Below are 22,488 nucleotides of genomic sequence, written 5' to 3'. Positions count from 1 at the left end.
GTCTGTACCTATGGATGGTAAAAAAAGTAAGACCTGGCTGCTCCCTTCATGCTCTTCTCCACACTCTGCTTCCTTTCGGCAGCGCTGAGAAGCTCCTGGGCAGCCATGCGCTTTATAAATCCCATAAACCCAAACATCTCAGCCAGCTTGCATACATAAAAAAGGGTCTGTCACTTAATTGCAATGCCCACATAGATTTCCAGTACAAATGCCAATCAAAAACCTTTGCCAAACCAAATGCCAATAAGAAGCTTTTTGATAATTAGGCATATACACAGTTGTTTTTCTTTGGATGCTTAATGATAGCAATCACTTCCAGAGCCATAGTGCTACAATGCAAGGCGTGGCTGAGACAGAACGTTAGTTACACAGTAAGGGAAGAGACACGTTGCAGGGAAGAGCATTGTTGATCAAATAAAACTGAGAAACAGCAGGAGGAGCTGGAGACGGGGGTAGGCAAGGTGCAGGAAGGAAGAAGGCAGGGAGCAGAGCACCCAAATGCCCACCTACTCTCGCTAACTGGCAGTTAACAATGTGCAACAGTAACCTGGAATTATCCAGCACACTGTACTAGCACCCAGAGTAGGTGCAGAACAATGTGAGAGACAGGATTAGAACCTCAGAACAAAGTTACCTGTGGGAAGAATATTTCACCATGATGGAGTCGAAGAGTTTCTAGAGCTTTATCGGAAAAGAAAATTGTGGAAATATTCAAAGGTTTAGGCTTTTCATGCTCAAAGAAAGTAAAAGAGTGTTCACAATTCAAATGACAGCTTGGGGCGTGTTTGCAGTGGAAAAGGAGGGTCAGCATTACCAGATCAGAACTCCTCTCCAGCTCCATATCATCATCACTGTCATCGTCAATGGGCTGCCATCCTTCCACCGGATTCTCCATCAAAACAGCCCTTACTAAGTTCCTCAGTCTCTCCCATAACTCTTCCTTCTGTTTCCTTGGCAACTCCTGCAGCAGCTCATTCAGATCGAAGGGGTCAGAGCAATCTTTCTGTAAGACACCAGAAATGCAAAAACAACAAAAACGATGAGCACTGCTCCTTTGAAATAAATGCAGTGTACCAAGGGTGCAATCATAGGGCAAATGTCATTGCACATTCGAAATTATTCATCTGAAAAGCCTCTATTAACATGTTAATATAAATAGCTCACACACCAGACCCGATATGATGTGTAATAGAGTGAAAGAGAAATTCTGTTCAACTATTGTACAAAACAAAGCCCAAACAGAAAGCCCTATTCATCAGTGACATCTAATGACAACCCTCACTGCACAAGATAATTGGAATTAATGTGCTTAAAAGCAACCAATTTTCATGAGTTGCATAAGCAGTAGAAAGAAAAATACTAGTGGTAGTCCCACCTGCAACCACCGACTCAAATTCAGCACTCGGTGCAACACGAACAGCAACAAAATAAAGTAGTAAATGAAGCGTGCAGCAGGCCATTGGAACATGATTGAACTGAACAAAAATAGCAAATTTCAAATTAAGGGCTGGAATCACCATCTAAAACTGGCTGAAAACAGATGTCCCGCCACACACAGACCTCTTGCAACATTAAAGCAATCATGCATTTGTTTTTCCACCCATGAACATGGCGAAACTCCTATTTTATTATAACATCACCTTAGATAAATTGCACATTCACCTTGCATTATAAGAAATCGAGACGAAAACAGCCATTGTTTACCAAGTTTCATCTTGACAGCATCCATATAGAATTATTTATTTGCAAGAGGTACTCACAGGCAATTATAAAAGTCATTTTAAAATCAGTCCGCCCCAGTAGCACAATATAGGGAGCACTCTTTATTTTACACGCTATACTTACATGAAGTTGAATAAAATGCAAGAAGTCAGTCACCGATTCCTTTGCAGTGGCCTGCAGAAAAGCATCACGTTTTGACATTTTCTTCTCACGGTTTCAATTTCTAAAGGAAAAAATAACTTGACATTACTTAATTTTCACAGAAAAAAAACATTAGGTGAAAACGTTTCAAGCATTACTTAAAGCGTCACTTTATTTTATTGCGAGTATTTGTAGCATACACTTTGCATGGCAGAAGCAAAATGTGTCAATATAAAGTTATCGAGATATGAAGGGACGTTTGCAACGTGAATCATAGACACCTCACTTTTGTCAAGATTGGACTACTTTATTCAGTTTCCGTCCTAACTCAAAAAACATGCCTTATAAAGGAAGATAATTTATTGGTGTGTACATTTTAGGTCTAGTGTTACCAAAGACCTTTTGTTTTAAAACGAAAAATATATGTACAATATACTTGTTTAAAGGGGCTTTAAGCCAGCTTTCTGCAACCATTGGTCTGTTTGTGCATCATTCACGTTTTGCTTCAGCCCACTACAGCATGCAGCACAGGGCAGTAGGTCAGTCGACTTCAACCACTGGATAACTTCACTTTAAGCAACTGCATTTTGCTCTTTCGCAAGGAGTACATCCCCACACAAGCTAGTTTGCTTCTGAGCCAATACTTTTTAGGTCTTGCCTAGGCAGACATGCTATATTCAGGATATGCCAAAGAACAATGAAGGGTTTGGGCTCCAATCAGTAAGGCTGAGCCAAAATTCAAACAAACAAATCACAATGCCAATACTGATACTTGTTTACCTGTTTCAACTGGTGCATAGAATAGAATCAATGTCAGCCTTTACCGTCAAGTCCAAGACGGCGTGAGAAGAGTGACTCCATTTAAAGAGAAGTTTCTCCAACTGAAAGGAACACTAAGTTGGATCTCACTCATACAAAGATCACAGTGAGAGGCCCTGTGTGGATTCCAAATAAAGAGTAGGAGTCGTGCAACGATTCATGAGACAAGAACTTTGATTGTAGACCAGCGTCGGTATCAATAAAATTCAGTTAAAGACAAGCAGGGATCAGCTGATACCGCATTATAGAACAAGCCCTTTTTGGTCCTAAGGAGACAATGCCTTTTATTTATGTATTTTGAAAACCTGCAAGCTAGCCTCAATTGCTAGCCATCTTCTACAACCTGTTTTGCCGCTAGTGCTGGGATGCCTCATGGTAGCCATGCGCTCAACAAATGCTAGTTAATAATGATAATAAAAAACACTTTATACTTATAGTCGTTGCTTAGGAGAAGCAGGGCTGGAAGTAACTGTGCCTCTTTTACTGCCAACATTGCTTCTCGTAAGCCCCCATAGCCGGTTCTACCAGCCTATACAGGCCCACTCCCTTGTCAAAGGCACTTGCTTTCAGCTCAGGCCTTTGACGCTGAAGCGAGCCAAGCAAACAATATGCTCCGAATACAAATCAATCCCTTCTTTTTCTGAGTCTTACAGCAATCATTCAAAATCTAACAACATTACAACAGACACATTCATCGGATAGCGTCTGTTAAAAAAAAAAGTGGGTCTAGCAAACTGCCTCCCTTTCAATAAAAGGACACAATAAAAGTCGCAAAACAGCACAAAGTGGAGATGGATTTAGGTTATTGACTTTATTCCACCCAATAGGATCTTCTAATAACCAGTGCAACTGGTTAAGCCTAAAATGAGTCGAGATAGGAGGGTCCTAAACAGAGTACGCTTGAAATAAAAAGGGACGTGAAACCATACAATTGGACCAACTTCAAAATACAGACACCGCAAGTGACAGGAATTATGATACATCACTTGAGATATGTGCTCTGAGATAGCAGACAAAAAATACATTAAACTCAGAAGCAACCACCCAGCTTTATCTTTCAGTAGTTGTAAGATTTGCATTGCTAAGCGAGAGCGCTTATATTGCTAAATGAACTGGGTCCAAGACCTTTCAACCTGAGAGAAGAAAGCAAATGTTAAATATAAAGGAATGGCTCGAAATAAATTTATGAATTTTGGAAGGACCACCATGTTGACCAGGTTAAACGTCCCATAACACCTACTTATAACCGGTTTCATTGCTCAAATGGACACCTAGATTTAGCCAAAACTGGCTCACAATTTAATGACGCAATGTCCTTGAACTCCAAAGAGAGCCAAACTTCCAGATATTATGCTGTTTCCACACATCTATTGTCACTTTCTGGACTAGGCTTGCTAAAGAGAATTTGCATCTTTGGTCTATTGAGCTTATATCCAGAGAGTGCCCTAAATAGCTGAGCTTCACTCTTAATTGCTGCCATGGATACAGATGATTCAAATGTTAACACTGTTGTGTCATCTGTATAAACAGTTACACTACATTGAAGCATTAATCCTAAGGGGAGCAAATTGCCCTGACTTCTTTAGGTAGGGCAGATATGGTTCAAAATACCCAGCAAATAGTAATGGGGACAAAAGACATCCCTGGTGTGTTCCCCTCTTTATTTCTAAAATCCCAGAGGTAAGGCCACCACTGACCACTCGCGTTGACAAGTTGTGATACAGAGCCTGAATTCTACTCCGCATCTTGGAACAAAAGGCCACTGCTGACAATGTTGATCATAAAAAAAATGCCATGATATCCAATCAAATGCTTTTTCCACGTCATGCAAAATCATACCGGCCGGTACACCTAGCACACCAGCCACATCGAAAATAGCACCCGCAAGATTAGTGTGAGCTGTATTGTCTCTGTATGGGACAAACACGTGCTTTATACTGTCCACCCCTCCTGCAATTCTGCGGGGCAATACAGTTCACCAGAATTTTTGTGAGGATTATAGCATCACAGTTTATCAATATTGTCCGGTGGGAGGAGCAGTTCAGTGGATTTTTTCCTTTCTTCAAAAAAGTTGTAAAGGTCACACTCCAAGGCCTAGGGACTGCCCCGTACTTGACCATTGGCAACAAAATAATTAAGAAGGATGTGCAAACAAGTTATATAAAACCTGAGGGTATGGTGTCTAGCCCAGCTACTTACCCAGCCAGGAATTGTTTAACAGCGCAAAAAATCTCTCCCTCTATAATAGCGGAGTCCGGCATTGCCCGATCATTATCAGAAACTAGCCCGGACACTATGAAAGAAATATATTGTTCAGGGTTGCAGCAGATGTTTCCCCATACCGCGTTTCATAGTAGACTTTGAAGATTCTCAAAATATTATTGGGCTCCTCTGGATTATATTATTAACTTCTCGCATTGAATCAATAGCGTTCTTATTCACCGACTCCCATACTTGTTGGGCTAATATGCTCCCCATTTCCTCACTATTTTCGAAGGCATTTAACCTTGAAGCATAAGATGCTTTCAGTACTTTACCTAACACTATCCTCTGAATCTTAGTTTTGGTACTCAAAAATCTCTAATAGACTCCATCCCCTCACTTCTTCATTCGGCCTCCTTAATCTCAGAGCTACTGCGTGTGCATATTCCAGTTGAAGGATTTCATGCCGTAGGGTTCCTTTCTGAACACGAATAACCTTGCTCTGGTTAGAGACAAAACTGACCGAGGTCCCCTGTAATACTGCCTTCTTGGTATCCCAGATCACCTTTGGGGTAGTGGATCATTGCTTTTCTTTAAAGAAATCCGACAAGGGTTCCCTCATATGCTCATAGTAGCCACTGTCCGGTAGGAGTGAGTGATCAAACATCCACCTTTTAGCCCCCCTCCTGCAAACATCCTGACCCCTTAGATAACAAGCGCAGCTTGCAGCGGATTATGATCTGAAAGTATTTGTGGGAAAAGATGGGTCGAGCTATCCCTGACCACTTCCTATGTGGCAAATGTCACTTTCAATCGAGAAAAATGCTGCTGAGGAGACTAGTAGTATGTGTACCCTGGCAGTGTTGCGTGTGTAGCACCAGCTATCGACTAGCCCATATGAATTCACCAGGTGATGCAAGGCGGCACGTGTACCTATCTTCCTGGATGCACAGTTGACATGTGAACTGTCCAAGTCGGGGAACATAGTCAAATTAAAAAAAAACACATATAATTATAGGATTTTTCCACATGGGTAGCTCTACCAGATGCTGCTGAGCAGGTGTAAGGTCATCCTTGTTAGCACCGTACATACAGCATATGGTTAGATGCAACTGGCCTGATCTTTGGTTAGCAACAACCCAGTGACCCATCTTGTCTCTTTTCAGCTTTGAACATGTGCATGAAACACTTCTTGCTAATATTGCTAACCCTCTTGTAGGCTTGTCATGCCCGGAAGTCCCCATTAGCTGGTAACCCAGCCCTCCAGCCTCCCTGATACAGCCTGTATATGGGGAGTTTTTTTAAGGCAAACCAATGACTGACTGATCACATGTAACTCATGCCTAACCTTTTGAACATTCCCGCTTAATACGCTCACCTCGGGCACATGTAATGTTTGAATTAACTTGCTAATTCCAAAACATATTAGCAGCTTCATCAGCCACTCTGAGCACCAGAAAAGATATATAGTACAACAATTCAGAGCACCCAATACCACCACCTCTCTCCTAACTCATCTATCCCTGCTGCCCGCCTCATTTACATCAACCCCAACTTCAAGTCAGCACTCTGCCCCCTTTATCAACCACTCTACAAAGTGGCCTCCAGGTGCACAACTGTTTGCCGAATTAAGTCCCCTTGGCTGCTGAGGGTCGTTGGGGGCCAACGACCCCTCCTGTTACCGCCAGTAAATCCCACACAGTGGGATTGGTGAGAGGTTATTGGAGGCCCTGTCCCCTTTGCCACCACTCTAAAAACGTGCATCCTGGCATACAACTTGTTGGGGAATGAAGTCCCCTTGGATACTGAGGGTCCACAAATCCTCCCTGTAACATCCAGTACGCCGAACACTGCGGGATTGCCAAGAGCTGGTTGGAAGCCCAAGCCCTCTTTCTCCACTATTCTGCAAACGCGACTACTAGTAAACAAAATTATATTAATTTTCTTTTGAAAACAAAGGTTACAGGTATGTTCTAGTTAGGCTCAGATTTCACTCGTACTAAACCATTGAAATTCAGCAGCTATAGTTACCCGAGTGTAATGGCTGGATTTTCTGAGTAGGTGGGATCAGCCCCCAGGGGCCCCTCCAACCCAGCCAGAACGTACTCACCTTCCCTCCTCAGGACCACCTATCCAGGCACCTGGTACCTACCTGAGGATGGGGAACTCGCAATATACAAGCTCATATTATTAAAAACACCACTAAATATATAGGGATACTAAGAATACTCACTGATTACTAGGGATATCTATACCCTACACCACACTTATTCACATCAGTTGGTCTCGCGGCCACCCTGACCCAGACCGTTCTACCCTAGGGCAGATATGACACACAATCCGGTGCGTCTACACACGGGCCTGCAGAACCCAATGCTCCCTTTTCCAAACTGTTCGCAATCCTGCGAAACTACACGTTAGTTCGACCTCCTAACGCTCTCACTTACTCAAGCCACAATCCAGTGGGTATTAACACTGGTCTCCCACCCAGTGCTGTCACTAACGCCGCATATCAACGACGACCACATTCCTATGAACCATTATTGGAATAATATCTCAGTTGTCTACTCGGGATGAAACTACGATAATAACTTTGAATATAGTTCCAGATTATATAGTGTACTCCCTGCTCTTGGCATCAAAGGTCCACTCACTCCCTCTTTATGTGATCACCACTTACCTGATTGGGATTACTCATCCATTCACGTAGCAACTACCTAGGAGATATATTTACCTTCAGTGAACAAGAATAGGAAATACACACCAGTTTGTTATAAACTGGGGGTTATTTTATTACAACAATATAAACATTTACACAAATCTGACAAAGACTATAGGTAGAACACACCGCTTGAAAGAGAAGGATTACACATAACAGGAACACTCCACTGAAAGGGAAAAGATTAGACATAAAGTGTAAGTGTAGCTAATGTGATGAAAACAATATCACCTGATTAGTGTGAAGTCTTGTTCTAGCTGTCATCTGGGTTCCTCTCTCGTCTGTGCCTTGGCTCATCTCAGACTCTCTCTCTCTCCTGCACTCTTGGGTACACCTCTGCGCTGATCACTCTGTCTCTGGACTCCTCTCCCCCACACGAACTATCTCCACCTTCCGTCTTCAATCTTAATGGTTCCTGCCGCTCTGATCACCGTTCATTCCACTAGCTTATTCACTCTGTCTCTGCGCCAATGTCCAATTAACTCCATCTGCTCCCATAGGTTAGTCCACGATCTCTTTTCTATCTCTTCTAAAAGGCATTACTTCAGACTCCAGCTATTCACACCTCCTCCTGATAAGCAACTGCTTCTTTATTTTGTGTACTTATAAATTTATTTATTTTGTGTACTTATAAAGCGCAACCTATCACCCAGAGGGCATCCTGGCGCTTTGAACTTCCTTCAGTTCCAGCTCACTATTCAACTCAGCTCTTCTCCAGCTTGAACCCTTTCTCTCTCTCTGCCAACTCCACTCCACTGCTCGACTCTCTGCTGGACTGACCCTCTGCTTGACTCTCTCCTCGACTGCCTGACTCCGCCTCTGCACTTCACTGATATAGAATGCTGTTTCCTCATGGAAAGTTCCAGCCAGCAGCTTCCTCCCACCAATCCCATGCACCAGGCTCCTTGCGCTAGACGCTCCCACAGTGACCAGTCTGCTTGTTTCGTCTAGAGACCTGAGCCCGGGAACAATTCCTGATTAGATTCAGCTCTGGCCGGTTCTCTCCGGTCCGCTTAGGGCGAACAACAGTTATAACTATAAACTTTGCCTTTGCCCTGAAAAGCCTCTCAACTTCATCAAGATGGAGTCCCTCTAGCTCTAGGCCTGTAGGCCTGAAAAGGGTGAAATGCTCCTTAGCTCTGTCAGAATACCTACATAAACCATACCAATGTGTCTAATATGTCAAAGCCAATAGGCAATAGACAGGTGAAAGTCAAGAATAAAGGCATATTAAGCAGCTATCCTCTTCTAGATCTGGAAAAAAGGGCTTAAAAGGGCCAACACAGGCTAAGAATACCTATACTAGATGCGAGCAAGATTAATGATCTATATCACTGCTAAATAAAGCCAAAAACTCTGCCATTACACCGAGCTAACTAGAACTTACGGCCCCGCAACGCAATGATTATGACCTCACATATTACATCATTCCTGACATTGTCAGTGACATCTAACGAAAAGTAACTGGAGAGAGTATCACCGGAGAACAGCCCATTGAGAAGCCCTAGCCCTGCCTCTGAGATGATCCAAGACACTGCTATTACTGAAGGGGTGGTGGGGCTAGAGATTGATTCTGGTTGGCATTGGAGATGACTTTCTGCATGCCCAAGGATGCTGGTCGGGTTCCTGGCTAGGATGGGGGTGAATCTTATTTTCTTTTAATCCTCCTTGTTTATAATTTACTTCTTCGTTATTGTAATTATTGGATCCCAGTTGGACTGATTTGGAAGCTGAGCACATCTTGGCTCAGCAGTGGATGGACTCCTGAGACCATATAATGGTAATGAAGTTGTTATGGGACAAGAGGGGACACTGGGGGAGAGGGGGGGGGGGGTCGGGGGGGGGGTGGAGACAATGGAAAGCCATTTACGCCCTAGTAAAATAGGGGTTGCATAATGCATGGTTTAAGTTAGCCCATTTTATTTATTTACATTGCACATATATCACCCCAGTGTTTCTCCACCAGGCAGACCCAGCCAAACCTCATGGGTGCCATAGGTGTATGGTTGGTCCTGCTGGGTTCCTTCATATGGCTTGACACTGTCCGCTGGTGAATGCTTATTGGGAATTTGTGGTATGGGGGCTGCAGACCATTGAAGGGGTATTGTGGAATTGGAGCCGACCACTTGTCTCTTGGGGAGTTTCAAGAAGTGTAAGAGTAGGAAAATGGAATGGAAATGTATGCAATTGACCCTCCTGCTAGCAAAACAACGGGTGGGCTTCTCGTGGATGAGCCTGCGAGGTCCAGGGAACAGAGATGGATTAAAGAGGTTACAGCGTGGGCGGTTGCTGAAGGAGTGCGACATTGGCATTGTAGGAGAGATGAACGTGCTGGGGAGGCCATACTTACATGGCAGGTGACATTTGATAGCTTCAGAGAACTAGACAGGACTGAAGGAGAAAATGCACATGACTGAGGGTTAAGATCTATTGGAAGCCATTCTGAGTGGTGTTAATACACAGGGGGGAGGGGTAACAGGTAATGATTGCTGTTTTAATTTATCTCTTAAGCTGATCCCTTTATGTCATTTGAATACTACTGTATGTTATACCTGAGATTTCAACTTGTCCCTATGGGATTGTTCCTAAATCACTGTTGTACTGTATTAATGCACTACAATAAATAATTTCTTTAAAACAAAAACTATACATTGTGCCGCGACTTCTCCGCTCTCTGATCCCACCTGCTCTTACCTCTTGCTCCTCCAAAACGTGCCAAGGGTACTGATTTAGGTAATAAAATAGGACCTGGAAGACATTTTATGGGACTTTTTGCAGTAGCTGAGTCCAAAGTCCCAACCCCTATCCCATAAACTAAATACAATCACAGTCGAAATTATTGAAAGGTCTGAAACACAGAGACCCTGCATTTAGAAGCCAAGATGTAACCCTGATTAGAGACCATATAGTGATTTCCTCTCATCTGGATGTCATGTCATCTGTTTTTGACAGCAGGCTGAAAGACTGTGAAAGTTAATTTTGGTGATACCATGAAGGTGCTATTAAATGGTTAGAAACCTTTTTTTTTTTTTTTTAAATGCAATTTGTTTTGCTAATGGGATGGATATGCTTTTTTTGTGTGGCACGCACACAAACCTATGAAAAGCAAGGGCAGGATGTTAGCCCCTTTTAAGATTTATATTAAATACAATAGATTTCACAAGCACATCGAAAGCGTTGTGCCTAAAAATCAGTGACAACCTAACATGCAACGGTGCATAGATCCACAAAAAGACTAACTATGGTGGATAGATATGTGATTAAGGGGAAAAAATTCTCATACCAATAAAAGCAAATACTGTTCATCAAGGATTCCAGTGACAAATAATCACAATACTTACATAGTGACTTAATTTTCTGAACACAATACGGGATTAAATGCTACATAAAGTAAATCAAGCCTGAAAGTTCTATGTCAATTAAGAGCTCACTGTAAAAGAATAAACCAAGATTTAAGGTGGTTTCTGCGTGAGAAAGCTCATAAATAAATGTGTTAACCAAAATAAAAAATTTAAAAAAACACTTGTTATAGTAGATAATGTAAAGGAAAGTCAAAAGGGAATCTTTAAAAAGAAATAGGAAAAACAGCTAACCATGGAAAGACATGGTTAACCCATGCGATAAGAGGGCTCACAGGGGTAGCTCAGTCTGAACAGAAGCAAAATACAAAAAGAGAAACAGAAAAGAATTAATAAAGGAATGCCACATGCAACGTGAACAACCAAATTGAGTGCAGTCACTAGAGAAGCCCAAAGGTGTGAAGCTATTGGTGCAAACAGAGCATTACGCTTAGAAATGATAAGCACGAAAAAAGAGCCAAATAAGTGCTTATGTTGTCACTGAAGATAATCCAAAAGTTTGAAGCTGTTAATGCGAAAAGAGAACGGTGCTACTAGAAGCTCAGTGCAGATGAAGAGCTAGATCATAAAACCATCACTACAGTAAAGATGTGGAAATTAAATAATAAAAAATATATATCAATGAGCAAAGGTATTAAAACAGCACACCAACCAGTTAGTGACAATGTGAAAAGGTAAATAAAAAGAGCAGAGCTGATCGCCCAAAGCACCACGATAAACAAAGTGAGACGCAACTAACATTTAAACGGTTGAATTCAAATGTAAGCGAAGTGATAAAAAGTGTCAACAAACGCTATATTCCATTTACTGCATGCGTGTCTGGTACTACTGTAGAAGTTGGGAGACCCGTTTGAAATGAGGATGCAGTCAAATATGCATGATGGGAGAGCCGTGTGCAACTGTTTTGAATAGTGCTGTGAGTGGTGGGGACAGACTACTAGAATCAGATTCATCTTACAGTTGAGGACTCTGTGGTTGGGAGGCAGGGCAGACAAATTCAAAGGCTGAAGCGGTGGCGGTGCAGTTGGTACCCCCAACTTTATTGCCAGTGCCACGTAGGTTTTTGGGTCAGTGTTCCCAGAAGTGCTGTGAAAGCAAAATCTAAAAAGTGGGATCGAATTCAGTACAAATCCAGCCCTTTCAACTTAACTTGTCAGGTACATCATGCCAGATGCACGTCGTTCACCTAATTGTTTCATTGTCTATTAAATAATGTTACATGTAAGCTTGCCGTTTTCTCTGCAAGCCCATGAAAAGAAGCACAAATATGGATGGAAAACTCAATTTTACACATTTGTAATCAAATGTAACTGGAATTGACAGATTCAAGGTGCAATGCTCCTTAGAGAGCCATGCGTGTGCGGTCAATTTGTGTCTTCCTGCACACGCCAGGGCACAACTAAAGAAAATGCTACAACAAGGAAGCTGCAAGTGGCTATGGCCCGTGCTCATGCCCCGCGCTACCCACAGACAAAGGTCTCCTATTCCAGCAACTGGGATACGCAGGGTTCTATGTTGTTTTCTATAAAAAAAGTTCTAATACCAGGATTCAATTCCAGCCCTGTCTTAGCCGTTAAACCTGCATCCGGTTTGAATTGCTCCTCCTCACATTGACATGCACCGTCATTGGCCAGTATGCGGGAACTTCATATGAAATTATCTAAGAGTCAACTGGGATACTTTCATGTAAGACAACATCTGGAGAGGTGGACAAATTAAAGTCAGGCTGTGTGAGCGCGACGAAGAGAACAAGTGTGGTGTTGGAATGCACGCACGTCATACAGGCTACAGTGCATAGTGAAGAGGCACATGTATGTGTGCAGCCTAACATTAGTGGAGGGGAGGAGCGAGATTACTAAACTGCAGCAGATTTAGACCACAGTTCCGCATGAGAGGGGAGGCTGCGTCGAGAGCTCTCGGCTAAGCGCGCAAACAAAACATCAAAAAAAGTCCTGCTTCAATAGCAGATGAAAACGGTAATAGGGCCAAGAGAGACTGATAAGAGAGGAACAACAGTAAATAGTATGCTACAGTCAATAGAAATGGAGGAAAAGCAAGTGGCAAGCACAGGAACCAATGAAATGTAAGGGCAGGATGTAAGCCCCTTTTAAGATTAATATTAACAATAGATTTCACAAGTGCTGTTCAGGCTAAACCTACCAATTGCATTGCAAATGCTTGTTATCGCCTTTGAGACCTTATAAGCATTTAGCCATGCACAATTTCTGGCAATGGGAGAAACCATTAGATTTGACAGGGGGTGAAGGTTCGGAGGTGACAGTAAGCATTAGCAAAAGCATGCAATAAAGTCACATTTAAAAGGAGACAGCTGCCAGACTGCACTCAGACTTTCTCTCGTTCCAGCTCAAGGGTTAGCACCTGCTGCACAGAACCTGCAGGTCACACGTGTTTATCACAGGGACTGGACATGTTTGTCATCATTCCAATGTCGCCGAAAGCAGTTTCCTTGATTTGGGCAGTGCTAGTAGCACCAGTGCCTTGCGTGAGAAAGCTCTATAAAGGGTATGTTAGGAATTGTAAAGTACTTGTTACAGTAATTACTAGCCGAACACCTGCCTGCTTTCAACCAAACTGCAAATCACTCTCTAACACAGCACCGGTGGAAGCCATACCACTGCCTGTGCATTGATACGCACAACAGAAACGGTACAAAACACTGATATCTGCAAATAGTATCAGAGTAAAAGTCTGACCTTGAGACGAGCCCTGCAGACGCCCTCACTGAAGCTCCGGCACTGCCCAAGGTGTGAACTGTTGCGAGAGTGCTTTTCCTTCAGCCTTGCACGAGTCTCTAGCCCCCCCATCTCCCCCAGAGCCGGGTCATCTGCAGAGGGGTCGCTGCTGGCTGCCTAGACACTGCTGCCCTCCCCACCACCTTCGCAGTCGCCCGTCACTGCCGGCGACACATCAGGTGCGAGGGTTGACCATCTACTCCTGGGCACAAAGGATGGCCTTATTTATAGACCCACAAGTGTTTGTGCAGAGACAACGAGGCTGCAAATTGTCATGTTAAAAGCCTGCTGCCTGAGCTTTGTTAACATGACAGGTATATTTGTAGAGTGCCATAGCCTCAAGGTGCAATTGAGAAATAACGGATGGGCCCTCATGGTTAGGGACACGGAGTAGAGAAAAGGGGCCCAGTTCAGAGTGTAAGGTGAAATAAAGTCCTCCGATTTTGAAGGGGAAGTGGTACATCCTCAGTCTGCCAGCGGGATATCTCCAGAGCACACCACTACGTCAGTGTATTCTGAACCAGAAATACAACGCAATTCTGAAATTGGAGGGATAAAAACTGCACAGTAGCAACATGCTGTAACCCGGAGAAAAAGAAAATACATTTTCTTCTCACTATTTAAAAAAATATGCATCTCTTTAGAAGATCTTTGAAAGACTTTGCATTTTGGATAGGGAAGAAAAATACAAAGCTCTGCGACTCAAAATGTATACACTGCACATTAATTGTGTCATGCACAGGAAACTAACGAGCAGTCACAGCTTACGGGAGCAAGGTGACTCAACCTGTGAGCAGACGTCTGACTGCGCATGCTTTCTGCACAGACACTCTACCATCCTGTGCCAGCTCTCTACTCCTCCTCAGTGTGGCCGGACGACTTAAGACGCACAAACTACTTTAAAAACAAGCATTGAAAATGCAATAGGACTCGCAATTAAGCGAGACCTACTGCATTAGAATCGGAAGTGGGGTGGGGAGAAGACACGAACGGGAGTAGGGAGGGGGGCTGAGAAGTCACGGAATGCGGGAGGGGAGGGGGGAGGCAGGGGAAGAAAAATACTGTTGGAAGTAAAGGTGCAGGTAGCCGTGGAAGGATACAAATGAGGAGGGACTAACAAGGCTCAATCCAATCAGAAGGCAGCATTTAACACAAAAGCCAATGGGAAGAGAGTGGGCGGAGCTTCCACACTACTGTATATACTGCATGCTTCGCAAAGCAATGTCAGTGCATTTGCACTGCAACGCTAGGCGAGACCTAGAAAGTAACTTATTTTAGAGTTAAAATGTTGGCTAGTATGCATTTGGTGTTACTTTAACGCATTGAACACTGTTCTTTTACACTACTTTAGCACCCCTCACATTAAGACACAAACATACCACTTCTGCTGTCCTCTTTGTTGTACCCTGGACATAGAGACACAGGTAGCCTTGTAGTATTTCCAAGTCTTCTTAATTAGTTGTCCAAGTAACAACAATCTTAACTCCAGCCAGCTCTGGTCAAGTAGCAGTCTCCTATTCCAGCAACTGGGATACACAGGGTTCTATGTTGTTTTCTATAAAAAAAAGTTCTAATACCAGGATTCAATTCCAGCCCTGTCTTAGCCGTTAAACCTGCATCCGGTTTGAATTGCTCCTCCTCACATTGACATGCACCGTCATTGGCCAGTATGCGGGAACTTCATATGAAATTATCTAAGAGTCAACTGGGATACTTTCATGTAAGACAACATCTGGAGAGGTGGACAAATTAAAGTCAGGCTGTGTGAGCGCGACGAAGAGAACAAGTGTGGTGTTGGAATGCACGCACGTCATACAGGCTACAGTGCATAGTGAAGAGGCACATGTATGTGTGCAGCCTAACATTAGTGGAGGGGAGGAGCGAGATTACTAAACTGCAGCAGATGTAGACCACAGTTCCGCATGAGAGGGGAGGCTGCGTCGAGAGCTCTCGGCTAAGCGCGCAAACAAAACATCAAAAAAAGTCCTGCTTCAATAGCAGATGAAAACGGTAATAGGGCCAAGAGAGACTGATAAGAGAGGAACAACAGTAAATAGTATGCTACAGTCAATAGAAATGGAGGAAAAGCAAGTGGCAAGCACAGGAACCAATGAAATGTAAGGGCAGGATGTAAGCCCCTTTTAAGATTAATATTAACAATGGATTTCACAAGTGCTGTTCAGGCTAAACCTACCAATTGCATTGCAAATGCTTGTTATCGCCTTTGGGACCTTATAAGCATTTAGCCATGCACAATTTCTGGCAATGGGAGAAACCATTAGATTTGACAGGGGGTGAAGGTTCGGAGGTGACAGTAAGCATTAGCAAAAGCATGCAATAAAGTCACATTTAAAAGGAGACAGCTGCCAGACTGCACTCAGACTTTCTCTCGTTCCTGCTCAAGGGTTAGCACCTGCTGCACAGAACCTGCAGGTCACACGTGTTTATCACAGGGACTGGACATGTTTTTCATCATTCCAATGTCACCGAAAGCAGTTTCCTTGATTTGGGCAGTGCTAGTAGCACCAGTGCCTTGCGTGAGAAAGCTCTATAAAGGGTATGTTAGGAATTGTAAAGTACTTGTTACAGTAATTACTAGCCGAACACCTGCCTGCTTTCAACCAAACTGCAAATCACTCTCTAACACAGCACCGGTGGAAGCCATACCACTGCCTGTGCATTGATACGCACAACAGAAACGGTACAAAACACTGATATCTGCAAATAGTATCAGAGTAAAAGTCTGACCTTGAGACGAGCCCTGCAGACGCCCTCACTGAAGCTCCGGCACTGCCCAAGGTGTGAACTGTTGCGAGAGTGCTTTTCCTTCAGCCTTGCACGAGTCTCTAGCCCCCCCATCTCCCCCAGAGCCGGGTCATCTGCAGAGGGGTCGCTGCTGGCTGCCTAGACACTGCTGCCCTCCCCACCACCTTCGCAGTCGCCCGTCACTGCCGGCGACACATCAGGTGCGAGGGTTGACCATCTACTCCTGGGCACAAAGGATGGCCTTATTTATAGACCCACAAGTGTTTGTGCAGAGACAACGAGGCTGCAAATTGTCATGTTAAAAGCCTACTGCCTGAGCTTTGTTAACATGACAGGTATATTTGTAGAGTGCCATAGCCTCAAGGTGCAATTGAGAAATAACGGATGGGCCCTCATGGTTAGGGACACGGAGTAGAGAAAAGGGGCCCAGTTCAGAGTGTAAGGTGAAATAAAGTCCTCCGATTTTGAAGGGGAAGTGGTACATCCTCAGTCTGCCAGCGGGATATCTCCAGAGCACACCACTACGTCAGTGTATTCTGAACCAGAAATACAACGCAATTCTGAAATTGGAGGGATAAAAACTGCACAGTAGCAACATGCTGTAACCCGGAGAAAAAGAAAATACATTTTCTTCTCACTATTTAAAAAAATATGCATCTCTTTAGAAGATCTTTGAAAGACTTTGCATTTTGGATAGGGAAGAAAAATACAAAGCTCTGCGACTCAAAATGTATACACTGCACATTAATTGTGTCATGCACAGGAAACTAACGAGCAGTCACAGCTTACGGGAGCAAGGTGACTCAACCTGTGAGCAGACGTCTGACTGCGCATGCTTTCTGCACAGACACTCTACCATCCTGTGCCAGCTCTCTACTCCTCCTCAGTGTGGCCGGACGACTTAAGACGCACGAACTACTTTAAAAACAAGCATTGAAAATGCAATAGGACTCGCAATTAAGCGAGACCTACTGCATTAGAATCAGAAGTGGGGTGGGAAGAAGACACGAACGGGAGTAGGGAGGGGGGCTGGTGTGGTCTGAGAAGTCACGGAATGCGGGAGGGGAGGGGGGAGGCAGGGGAAGAAAAATACTGTTGGAAGTAAAGGTGCAGGTAGCCGTGGAAGGATACAAATGAGGAGGGACTAACAAGGCTCAATCAAATCAGAAGGCAGCATTTAACACAAAAGCCAATGGGAAAAGAGTGGGCGGAGCTTCCACACTACTGTATATACTGCATGCTTCGCAAAGCAATGTCAGTGCATTTGCACTGCAACGCTAGGCGAGACCTAGAAAGTAACTTATTTTAGAGTTAAAATGTTGGCTAGTATGCGTTTGGTGTTACTTTAATGCATTGAGCACTGTTCTTTTACACTACTTTAGCAACCCTCACATTAAGACACAAACATACCACTTCTGCTGTCCTCTTTGTTGTACCCTGGACATAGAGACACAGGTAGTCTTGTAGTATTTCCAAGTCTTCTTAATTAGTTGTCCAAGTAACAACAATCTTAACTCCAGCCAGCTCTGGTCAAGTAGTAGCCCCACCAGGAGCAACCTACCTATCTGCTCAGCCCATCTCGAACTGTCACCACGCATCCACTCAGGCATTCCACGCATCACAGTCACACCAACATTCCGTAACAAACTCACACTCTGGCTGAGCAGCTTGGAGGACCCAGGCTGGTTTACATGTAAATGAAATATAGAGGATATAACACTCTTCTCCACAATCTGCCTTTATAAGCTGCATCTCTCATACTGACCTACTTGTACAGTGATCTGGGATCTCTGGCTAGACTGCCTTCTGACAGTTTAACGAGACAAAATAGAAGAACCAGGGTACTTTTTAAAGTCAAAGAAATGCTACTTTAAAGAAACACAACCACTAAAATTGATATATAGAGTGCATAAATTAGCACGAACAAAAACATTCCAATACCTGTATTGTTGGAGCAAACAAAATTGTGAGTATCTCACTTAAATGAATGCTGCCATGCATTACATCACATCGTGAAATAACACCAGCCACGTTGCTGCATAAGATCGCGACGTATGCCAATAATAATAAATAATAAATTCAAAACCCGGCAAAGAAAGCCGTGAATTTGCTGGGTTGTCCCTTTTGCATCGGACCCGTCTATAGTGACGGTAGTCTTATCTTCCTAAACACTGTACTGCGGAATCACTCAGAATCCAGCAACTGAGCTGTCTAGCCCACATTATGAGATGCTTCACCAATGCGCTATTTTTTACATTTGTACCCTTACATGCCTCCGCCAGTCCCCAGCACACCTGTACCTACTTGTAGTCTAGAGCTGTTGGTCGTGTCGGTGACGTCCCTGCTTTGGTTTTCTCTTTTTTTCCTGTCCGTCTCCGTGGTAAACATTCAACAATGATCCCTCCCTTTAGATATTTTGAAACAAGCGCCACTGCGGCACCCGCCGATTTCACCTACCCGGAAGTGCCGTCATTGCTCTTTCAAATGAAGAATACGCGTACCAACAGGCATTCCTTATGTCGCGAACAGAAAAGCAACCCAATCCACCATGGCTGCCACGTCGACGTGCGTCCGGTCAGCAGTGTTTGAAAACGACAAAAGTGAAGGACAAATTACACTCGATTTCCTAAGGCCAGGCAATTAAAAAAGGATGACGTTTTGAACAGAGTTCGCTTTTAATCAATAATAGAAAAACACAAAGGAAAACGGTTTTAACTGGATTTACGTATGCGTTACCTTTTATATATTTGATATATCACTAAAATTATCTAAAGAAAAACTTTATAAAGAGTATATCAACAATCAAAACGGAGTAAATATTTGTAGTTCGTCTGTAGTAAAAAAAAAGTTATCACAATTTAGTGTTCAGAAACTGCTATCTTGGCGATTTTCTATTTCCATTTCATTTAAGTCTAGTCCTTTCAAGATGGCCACCAATCATATAGACAGAATGGTGCCGGTGTTGAAAGCGTAATTTTTCGATTAAATTCTGTATTGTGGGTTGTGGTGTCCGTTGCGTCTTATCGGTTAGAACGCTAGTTTCGTTTGATAAGGCAGGGATGATCTGCGGTCTGCTTTGGAATTGTTTGTACGCAGCAATTCATATGCGAAAGTAGGAGTGTTTCACATTTATAGCGCACGGCTGCCATCGGCCTTTGTGGAGGCAATGGAAGTGGCACTTTGACTGTATTTGGTCAGTTAAGTACAGCAATAATCAGGGTAAAATAGGCCACGGTACTATCGCACCAACGGTACCTACGCTGTAGTGCAAGGTGGTGGCCGTTAGTTAAATAAACTCCCTGTCCGTCAGTGCCCTTAGCCTCAGCCCAGTTTTTTGTTCTCAATGTGTTTCATGCGCTAGGATGACCCATACATGCCAACATTTCAGGAGAGCAAAGTGGGAGATTTAAAAAAAAAACAAATCGGGAGAATGGGACCTTGAATCGGGTTACTGGCACGTATGGGTGATAGAGCGCGCAGTTCACCCGGGTCACTAGTTTACCAATTTCCACGCACTGGGCCCTGGCGTGCATACGATGACTGTGTTTGGCGTGAACCGGGTGATTCTTACACGCTACTATGAGTAATTCAGGGGGGTGACTCTCACACCACTTACTTTCATGTACCTGACTTACCACAGGCACATTTCTCCTGAGGGATCAGGAGCTAGCAGTGGACAGGTAGCAAGATTCCTAAAAGGAGTAGAATACCTTACACCAGTGGTTCCCAAACTTTTTTGACCCGTGGCTCCCTTGACCTGATTGGCAGTTGGCCGTGGCTCCCCACCATTTTTTTACCCGCGCACCCTTTGGGAGCCACTGGTCTACATGAAGAAACAAGCCTAGACGTGATGAAGGATTCAGAGTCGCCATCACTGTCATAAATCTTTATTTGCAATCACAAAGATCTTATAAAGTACATTTCAATGCATACATAGAGTAGTATAAAGCACTCCCACTAAAAGTAACCAGGCTAGAGAAAGGCTCAAGGAGCTCTGTGGCGTTACAAGAAGTTTACGTGAGGTGGGCTCTGATCATGGGTATCCTCAGAAATGTTTTCGGTGGGGGGGGGGGGCAAATTTTTAACTTCATCACCATCCCCCTTGGACCCTTTACCCCTCCGCCTTACACCCTTCTCCCCCTCCACCTTGCACCCTTCTCCCCCTTCCCCCTGTACCCTACTTCACCTCTGCTTTGCACCCTTTTCTACCTTGCACCCTTCTCCCCTCTGCCTTGCACCCTTCTCCCCTCTGCCTTGCACCCTTCTCCCCTCTGCCTTGCACCCTTCTCCTCTCTGCCTTACACCCTTCTTTTCTCTGGCTGGCACCCTTCTCCCCTCTGCCGTGCACCCTTCTCCCCTCTGCCGTGCACCCTTCTCCCCTCTGCCGTGCACCCTTCTCACCTCTGCCGTGCACCCTTCTCACCTCTGCCGTGCACCCTTCTCACCTCTGCCGTGCACCCTTCTCCCCTCTGCGGTGCACCCTTCTCCCCTCTGCGGTGCACCCTTCTCCCCTCTGCCTTGCACCCTTCTCCCCTCCTCCTTGCACCCTTCTCCCCTCTGCCGTGCACCCTTCTCCCCTCTGCGGTGCACCCTTCTCCCCTCCTCCTTGCACCCTTCTCCCCTCCTTCTTGCACCCTTCTCCCCTCTGCCTTGGACCCTTCTTCCCTCACACTCTCCAACATGGCCTTTGAGCCTGCACCCACCCAACGCTCTCCACCAGGCCCCTGACCCCGCACCCACCCACCCAACGCTCTCCACCAGGCCCCTGAGCCTGCACCCACCCTACGCTCTCCACCAGGCCCCTAACCCTCCACTCACCCACCAAACGCTCCCCACCAGGACCCTGACCCTGCACCCACCCACCCAACGCTCTCCACCAGGCCCCTGGCCCACCCACCCAATGCTCTCCGCAAGGACCTGGCCCTGCACCCACCCACCCACCCAACGCTCTCCACCAGGCCCCTGACCCTGCACCCACCCACCCAATGCTCTCCACCAGGACCCTGACCCTGCACCCACCTACCCAATGCTCTCCACCAGGACCCTGACCCTGCACCCACCCACCCAATGGAGGTTAAAGACAGTCATTTTATGCGTATCTGTGCTCCCAGAGAGAACACTGGGATACCGCCACAGGTTTATTAAGCATCGCACAAACACACTCGCTCTCTCCCAATCATTAAATGATTCCACCATTTAAAGAATCCAAAATATATCTCATCAATAATGTGATTTTTCTGCCTGATAATGGACTTGGTACAACGTTGCACATGAATTTGAAAAAGCCGTCAGAATAGGAACGTTCGTGAATGTCATTTGACATTTGTAAAGTTTTACCCTTTTTCTGTGTTTTGGTTGGCTGGATTTATTTATTTGGTGTTGATTTATATAGCGCAAACTCGACTCAAAGAGCACCAGTCACGTTACACAAGGATACATTCATGTATTCAGTTTTTGTAGGCGCTGGGATATTAAGTGATTTGCCCAGAATGACACAGGATTCTGAGCTGACACAGAGGGTCGAACCCGGTTCCCCAGCTCCAAAATTGGCAGCTCGCAGTTTCACTACATTTTGAGGATAATTATATATTTTTTTCAGACCCACATCCTGCACAGCAGCGCGGCGCCCCTGGCTTCCCTTCACGGCGCACCAGGGTGCTGCGGCGCACACTTTGGGAACCACAGATGTATGACATAGATATTAAGAGTGTACTCCCTGGACAGGTCCTGAGCATGGGTAGAGGAGGGGAGAAGATGGAGCTTGAGGTCAGAGCTACCGACTTTAGAACTGAGGAATCAGGTTTGATTCTGGTTTTGGCTCAACATCCTGTGATCCTGGGCAAATAACTTAATCTCTCCGTATCTAAAAAAGGAACATGTCCTTATGAAATGTCATTGGTGCTCATGTAAAGCACTCCAATATGTTTGGGTTGGGTTTGCTCTATATAAAAATTGAGGGGGAAAAAAATGAAAAAATTAGTTTCATTTACTCTTTCAATGCTATTTG

The 22,488-nt window shown here is 44.5% G+C and overlaps 1 protein-coding gene across 1 annotated transcript in view; it reads right to left on the bottom strand.

The window, feature by feature from the left end:
• LOC147669133 (condensin-2 complex subunit G2-like) overlaps positions 1 to 18,919 on the bottom strand; it is a 399,698-nt gene extending 380,779 nt beyond the window's left edge. Inside the window, exons 1-3 of the mRNA XM_086948201.1 lie at positions 18,786 to 18,919; positions 1,846 to 1,945; positions 815 to 1,003 (exon numbers count right to left, since the gene is read on the bottom strand). Of these exons, the coding sequence (XP_086804327.1) occupies positions 815 to 1,003; positions 1,846 to 1,923 (267 nt within the window). The 5' untranslated portion in view covers positions 1,924 to 1,945; positions 18,786 to 18,919. The remainder of the gene's footprint in view (positions 1 to 814; positions 1,004 to 1,845; positions 1,946 to 18,785) is intronic.
• Between the last annotated feature and the right edge of the window lie 3,569 nt (positions 18,920 to 22,488).

The sequence above is a fragment of the Lissotriton vulgaris genome, unplaced genomic scaffold, assembly GCF_964263255.1.
Source record: "Lissotriton vulgaris unplaced genomic scaffold, aLisVul1.2 SCAFFOLD_836, whole genome shotgun sequence".
Classification (NCBI taxonomy): Eukaryota; Metazoa; Chordata; class Amphibia; order Caudata; family Salamandridae; genus Lissotriton; species Lissotriton vulgaris.
This window is presented reverse-complemented; position numbering and strand designations above follow the sequence as displayed.